The sequence below is a fragment of the Atractosteus spatula genome, chromosome 7 (genome assembly GCF_055471065.1).
Source record: "Atractosteus spatula isolate fAtrSpa1 chromosome 7, fAtrSpa1.hap1, whole genome shotgun sequence".
Lineage (NCBI taxonomy): Eukaryota > Metazoa > Chordata > Actinopteri > Semionotiformes > Lepisosteidae > Atractosteus > Atractosteus spatula.
Window position 1 is genome coordinate 27025339 of NC_142712.1, and position 7816 is coordinate 27033154.

A 7816-nucleotide genomic window follows, 5' to 3' on the forward strand; every position below is an offset into this window, starting at 1 on the left:
TCCCATTGCTTTAATATTGTGTCTTAAACATTAAAATTCTAAAACAATTTAAAATATCTTTACTTGAATACACTGCCTGCATTGTACAAAAATAAACGAGAACCAGAGTGCAACATCCAAAGCAATTTCTAAGACTTTTTTGTTGTGTTCATTCTGAGTGGGAAACTATTCATACAAAATACTTGTAGCAGTTAAGCAGTAGCAGTTATTCACAAGAAGAAAAAACAGAATACATAAATTAAGACTTCAAGATGTTTTGCAAGTGTCACTGAGTTTTTCTTAAATCTTTTTCTGCTTTGAGGTGTTAATGAATCCCTTCTTATGACACTGTGTGTCAATTACTGTACATACAGTATATACTGTATAATGAGTGCTTTAAGTGCAGAAGGAAGACACCGGCTTCAATGACTCTCATATTTTATGTTTGCTCTTATGCTTCTTGAATTCTTGTTTACCATCCTGTCTCTTCTTGTTTCTTCTCTCCTTCTTTTGGTCTGTGTCCCTTGTGTCTACTACCTGCCCCTCACGGACCCAGCTATAAGACAGAAATTCTGAGAGCTGGTCTTGCTGGTCCTGTTGTGCATGTGTCCATTGGACAAAGCTGGAACTAGCTGGGCAGCTCTGCACAAACCAGGACAGGGAGGTCATTCTAGACTGCTGGGAGAAGGCATCAGGAAGATAAGACTGCTGTTGGGCGATCTGGGCATCCATGGAATATGGTTGCATTGGAGAACAAAACATCTGCAATAATGAAAAGATTATCAACATTTCCATTTAAAGTATTAATTTGAGTCAGAACTGTTGATTCACGTAAAACACATAATTCTGCAATTCTGCTTTTTAGAAATCCAGTTTAGTTTTGTTGACATGCATTTTAACTTGCATGTCTTGCGCTTACCGGATTTTGCCAGCAGAGATTCTCTTGTGATAAACAGGTGCTGACTGCTGAACTGGGAAACACAGACGCCTTCTGACAACAAACAGTCCTGCAAAACAGGTCATATTCATTATGGCTGAATATGCTGAATATGGAAGATTACCAAAAAGGTGTCTCCAAATCCCCCATTTACAGAAGAAGAAAAGGAATTAAATTCATATGTATCTGTGGCCTTTATTTCTGATAAAACAATTGTCCAGGTTTTCTTAGTCAAAGATGTCTTACTAAGTTGCCATAGCAAAGTTTCTGTTACAAAATTCACAAAGAATATCAACTCATCAAATTTACAGTAAGGCTCTTCTATCCTGTCAGTCTAGAGCAGTAGTCTTGTGTTTTAAAGACAACTTTGAAGCAAAACCCAGCCTGTTTTTTTTCTGAAGCCTTAAAGCTTTTAAATTTCCAGGCTTAACTGCTTTTCACTTGTTCAATCTAACAACTTTATTCATACTTAAAAGGTTTGGATGGATGCAGTTACAACTCATCAACTCCTGAACTAACGGTATAATTTATAAATGACACTCCAAAGGTAGGCCATATGGTGCAAATAATAATTCTTTACAATATCTTCATTGTAGAAGAAACCATTAGGTTATGTGATGACATATTTTGAAATACCTCTTAATACAGCTTTCTTTTTATGTGATTTGTTTCTTATACAGTATATTCTCAAATTAATTTGGATCACTAGAGATTTCATTATACTTCGAACATTCTAGTTCTTGCTTGTTGTTAAGACCTTAGACGTATTCGGCCTTTTGAAATGCTATGCATAATTAAGAAATTCTGAGCTTTGAGCTGTGTTGTTCCATAACCTATTGGCTCACAAGTACTAGTACTGTTTCTTAACCATATAAAGAGACGTTATAAAACAAAATGCTTAACTGGAAAAAAAACAACATTTGGTTATACTGAATAAAGCAAATGCAATTCCTGCTCTTAATAACAATGTCCTCACACAATACCAGCCTTTCCTTTAGAATGGTTTTGTTGCAATTCATTGTTAATTGTATTATTTAAGCCTTCACAGTCAAGTTATCATTGTGAAACACTGAAAGCTTAATAAACTAATCCAGTTTACCTTTAATTTAATCAATTTAATTGTTTCCCCAGTTGTAGACCTTTTATTTGTAATTGGCTGACGCTTTAATCCAAACCAAAAAGTACTGTGCTCAATGGTACAACAGTTCCTAACCAGGATTTCAATGCATACCCTCCCAGCTGTGAGTCAATAACCCTAACCACTGTTTCATACTGCTGTCTAATCTAAACAGACACAGTCCATTCCTATCTCAAAGAACAGAATTTGGGAATACTTCAGGTACAGTTGGTTGTTTCAATAAATTGGGTTTGAAACATATTTATAACCAAAAACATTCCCTTCATACTCATCCTCAGAGATCCCCAAGTTAAAACTCTTCATCAGGGCAATAAAAAGGTGATATCTGAAGTTCATACCTGTAGCTCTCTTGTGAAGTCTTACCAGGACCGTTTTCCAACACTGGGAAAACAGCATGTGCTTCAGCATTGTGGGAGCTTCCTAGAAAACATACATCTTAGTTTACTGGTGATTCTGCATTGTCGTCAACCTGACAATATAATTACAGTAAGTGCTCTACCAGAAAAAATTACAGTAAATTAACTCATTGAAATCAAAACTGATTAGAAAATGTGAGAAACCTCATATAACATGTATAAGGGGTCGACAACCTCAGAAGGGACCTGCAATGAGTTAGCTCATGCACTTTTTTTTATTTGCTTCCCATTGATACTTTTGTAATGTCAATAAAAAAATAATATTAAAATGTCATAACATCTAAAACTCATAAATGAATATGCACATCTTACTATTTATGTGGATGCATTCAATAATAAAACTGAACTCTGGAGCTCTTCAAATTACACTTTTTCCAACATATAGTCCAAAAAATAATTTCATACTTTCTACAGTATGAAATGTGTTATGTCATACACAGTTATATTAATGCTTGCCTGAATTTACTAATAATTTGTAGTAAGAATACATTGCAAGGATGTATTCTCTATATTTAATTTGCTATTAATTAGCTGTCTTTGTCTTTGGACAAATCTTAATGAAGATATTAATATACCTGCCAAAAAAAGGATCAATAATAACATTAGGTCATTTATTATAAACACATAAACAATTACATAGATTAACACCTACAACAGTATTATCAGAGTTCATCCAATATACATACTCTTAACCTTCTTTTAGCTAATAAGAGGAGGCCATTTGATCCATCCAGCTCATTTGATAGTTAGTAGCTAAATGACCGGAGGTTCCCATCAAGTGCAGAACTGTAAAAATTCCTTCTATCTTTAAATGATATAGGGTTGTGTTCACAGTTGGCAGTTCAGGATGGTGTGTAAAAAGCAAGGAATCAAACAGTATAACAGAACAAATCAGTTTATATATAACACTTTTATGCATGTGCAAGCTTCTTCACACTTTTAGGAGGTACTAAAATGTATATTTTTATTCAGATAAATGAAAAATAAATAGAAAGCAAAATTAGTGTATCATCATGAAACCCACCGAGTCTGTACTGAAGCTTGATTGGTCGTCCATACAAACGGATCCCATTGAGAAGTGCAATGGCATATGGCACCGCCTCTCTGTGTTTGTAACAAACAAAACCATAGGATCTCTGCCTCCCATCCTTGTCTTTAGCAATGGTGACTTTTGTCAAAGGCCCAGCCTGACAAAGACACTACAATCAGGAAAAGAACAACCAACTCTACCCAGGAAATATAGTAATAAACAACCAGTGATGTTCTAAAGACAGGGCCAAAAGACTATGGCAAAGCACAGACTGCCATACCCTAATTACAGTGCCCCCTAACTATGGTAAAACAAAAAACATAGGCTATCATGTGCTCACACTATGGTGTCCAGTTACAACTCTAAAGCACAAATACTCAAGTGTCATCCCAGTGAATTTAATATGGCATAGAATCTCACATGTTCACTAGTGTCCAAACACAATGGCAAAGCACAGAATGTCAAGTGCTCATTACGCTGCCCAGTAACTAGAGTAAAGCACTGTATATAGTATATGGTAAAACAGAGAATATCATGTGTGCATTACACCACCTAGTAACTATTTTTTTTTAAATCCTGTGTTACCTACACTGCCCAGCGACTAAAGTAAAGCAAAAAATACCATGTGTTCTCTATAATCCAAGTGATTAAGGTAAAGTACAGAATGTCATGATTTCACTAAAATGCCCAGCAGTTTTAAATAAGCTAAAGCACACCACGTCATATACTCGGTACTGTACACTGCCCTGTGATTATAGTAAAGCAAAGAAAGTTATATTAACTACAGTGCTGAGTGGCAGTAGCTATAAAACTAACCGTAAAACATTCATGCTCAGTTCAGTGCCCTTTGACTATAGTAAGGCATAACATGTCATGTGCTCCCTACAATGCCCTTTGACTATAATAAAGCACAGAAGACATTCCAAACACTAATGTGTGCAACAACTATGGCAAACTACCGAATGGCATTTTCCTACTGTAATGCCCAATAACTATGGTAAAGAATAGAATGTGAGGTTGTCTTTGAAGTGACCAATTATGATAGCAAAGCCCAGTCATGTGTTCAGTTAAGCCTATTAAAAATGTTAAACACAAGATGTCATGTGCTCAATACAGTGCCAGTGATTATAACAAAATATATTCTCAATACACTGCCCAGTGGCTAGAGTAAAGAAGAAAATATCATGGGCACACTACAGTGCTTGATGACTATGGTGAAGCATAAGTTGAAATGTGTTCACTACCATGCCCGATGTCTATGGTAAAACATATAATGTTATGTGCTCAGTACAGTATCTTGTAAGTATAATAAGGCACGCAATATCATATGTCCACTACAGTGCTAAATATCTTATCTATTGTAAGGCACATAATTATGCAGAAGTTCAGGAGGGTAGCTGCGTCAGTATGCGTAGGCTGCAAAGGAACAAGTAATAGGTTTATTCCATGCTGAAAAGAGAAGAAAGAAAACACAATGTTTCGGCCGTGGAGCCTTCTTCATGTATGTTTCTTTCTTCTCTTTTCAGCATGGAATAAACCTATTACATAATTATGTATACTACAGTGCTCACTCATTAGAGACAGAATGTCATGTGCTATCAAAGTTACCCAGTGGCTGAAACTATGCTAACGCAATCAATATAAATGGTTCACTACAGTTCCCCGTGGCAATAACTGAGGTAAAGCACAACATTTTATATATTCCCTACAGTGTCCACTGGTATTAACTATGATAAAAAAACTGAATATAATGTCTTCAATACAGTGACAAATGTGTGTTGTAATGTGTTTACACTGCCCAGCGTCTAAAATAAGGAAAAGAATGTCATGTGCTAACTATAGTGTCCATTGACTATGGTACAGCAAAAATGTCATATTATATATCATAATATAAATATTAAATTAAATATTAAACCCAATGGAAGAATGATAAAGCATAGAAAATCATGGCTCAATGCATAGAGCATTAGTCACTGTACAGTGGCTATAGCAAAGCAGATTACTATATATCATGTTTTCATTTCAGTACACAGTAACTATGATAAATAACACAATGTCATGTTTTCACTATGCTACCCAGTAACTACAGTACAGCACAGACTGACGTGTGTATTACAGTTCTTATTACCTTCGGTATAACACAAAGTGTTCACTACAGCAAAACAGAATCCCAAGTACTGTAGGTATTATAATCACAAGCTGTGTTCTGTACTCATTACAATACTCAGTGACTAAGGAAACACACAGGATGTCATGTATTCCCAGTGGTAATAATTATGGTAAAAAACAGATGATCATGGGTTCTCTATGCTGTTCATTGGCAGGAACTATGGTAAAGTACACATGATATGTTTAAATAGTGTAAAATGAACATGATACAGCACAAAATGTCACATGTTCTATACAATGCCTAGTGACTATATTAAAACACAGATTATCATGAGTTCAATACAGTGAAAAATGGGAATGGTAAAACAGATAATGTCATGTTCTCCCGTCAATACCACGAGGACATAGTAAAGCAAAAATGCCACGTACAATGCCCAGTGACAATAGTAAGGCACACAATGTTTTGTGTTCACTACAGGGCCCATTGTCGCTGGCAAAATGCAGAAATACAGTACACGTTTTTACTTATTGTGACAACTGGCAGTAACAATTCTAAAGCACGGAATATCATGTGTTCAATGCAATGTCCAGTGACCATGATGAGGCACAAAATGTCATGTGCTCATTACAGTATAGAGTGACAATGCTTAATCAGAGAATGATGCATTCACTAGTTTCCTGTGACAGTAGCAGTAACTACTGAAATGCATAGATCCGCTCAATACAGAGTCCATTAGCAGTAGTTCTGGTCAGAATATCATTTATTCATTACACATAATGTCACATATTCACTACACTGCCCAGTAATCATGATAAAAGCACAGAATGCTGTGTTCACCACAGTTCACAGTAACTAGGGTAAAACATAAATGTATGTGTACGGTATGTTTGGTAAAGCATGCAATGTCAAGCACAGAAATCATGTTCTCAGCAGTGACTATATCATACATCTCCCCAAATGTGAAGAAAACAACTTTAAAACAGGTCAGTCTGTTTTGTTATTTATGTTTTGTAAAGAAAAACTACATAATTAAAAAATCAGTTGAGGCTGAGAAAAGAATTCCACAAATCATTTAAATAAAGTTACCAAAACTGGTACAAGGTTTCAATCATGCAATTAATTTTTGCAAATTAATAGATGTTCCTGAGATTTACTACTCATCTTCCAGGACATCAAATAAGCTTTCCATACATAGAAAATGAGAAAACTTTGAAAAGAAAATAAATAGAAAATTAGGAAAATATAGGACAAACGGAGTCTATCCCTACAGCATCACAATTTAGAAACTAAGGAAGTTTTCTAAATGTTCACCTCGGGTGTTTTTAAGAGTATGGCTGGCCTTTTTCTTCTCTAAATAATTAAATGTTAAAAACTGTACGGATTAAGACCTTAGAAGTATAAATATATTACAATGCATACATTATACAGTATAGTTTAACTCGATACTGATAATAACGCCGTTTTTGTACTCATCTGTAGACATTGCACAATCGCATCTTTTTACAACTGAAATATTTTAGAAAGCCGATCTGTACTAAAACGTATTCGTAACTCAGAATACACTAGCGGTGGTGACCAGACGTGATTGCACCGTGGCACGGACACATTTCACCTTCGTCACATACTGTATCACCGACACACCTGCAATGTATCTGAGAAACCATTAACCATCATATCATACCCAGGTTGCTTGCAAGATGCATAGCAAACGTATCATGTGCAATACCTGCAAAAAAAGCTCGAACAGAATTTCCTCTCTTACTGAGCTGTCTAAGTTTCCCACAAATACGGTCTTCTCAGCTTCATTGTGGCTATTATACATGGCAAACATCTACTAATGCATCTAAAAATATATAATACATTTGCTAAGGATCTTTTAACAGCTAAAATCACGACAACCAAACCTCCTCCAGATACCGAAGTGATGGCAGTGTGCTGCTGTCGTAAACCATACCCTTGCACATACCATTGCGACGTTGAAATACATCTTTAACCCTCCAGAGGGCGAAACATAACTGCTTAATAGCAATCAGCGTTTCTGGAAAAAGTAAAGGTTCATACTACTGTATGCTGAAAACTAATGAAAAGAAACATTTCGGCTGTGGTGTTCCTGGTTGGTTTTGTCCTTTAGAAGACTTAGTGCTTTGCGTAGAACTTAAAACTATATGGTATTTGTTTTTTGTGTCTTGCGTAAAACAAATTGTTT

At 35.6% G+C, this 7816-nt stretch overlaps 1 protein-coding gene across 1 annotated transcript; it reads right to left on the reverse strand.

Moving 5' to 3' along the window:
* Positions 1-6: 6 nt before the first annotated feature.
* LOC148830749 (cleavage stimulation factor subunit 2-like) lies at positions 7-7492 on the reverse strand. The gene is made up of 5 exons (XM_088921605.1): positions 7337-7492; positions 3495-3657; positions 2393-2474; positions 899-986; positions 7-741 (listed from the first exon to the last, which is right to left on the reverse strand). Exons 1-5 carry the CDS (start codon positions 7439-7441, stop codon positions 412-414), a joined length of 768 nt encoding a protein of 255 aa, XP_088777731.1. The 5' UTR covers positions 7442-7492; the 3' UTR covers positions 7-411.
* Between the last annotated feature and the right edge of the window lie 324 nt (positions 7493-7816).

Coding starts and splice junctions, on each gene's coding strand:
- LOC148830749 (XM_088921605.1), bottom strand. CDS start 7,441: ATGTTTGCCATGTATAATAGCCACAATGAAGCTGAGAAGACCGTATTT. Junction 2,475..3,494: donor CAAGCTTCAGTACAGACTCG/GTGGGTTTCATG, acceptor TATGTTTTCTAG/GAAGCTCCCACAATGCTGAA. Junction 987..2,392: donor ACTTCACAAGAGAGCTACAG/GTATGAACTTCA, acceptor CCTGTTTTGCAG/GACTGTTTGTTGTCAGAAGG.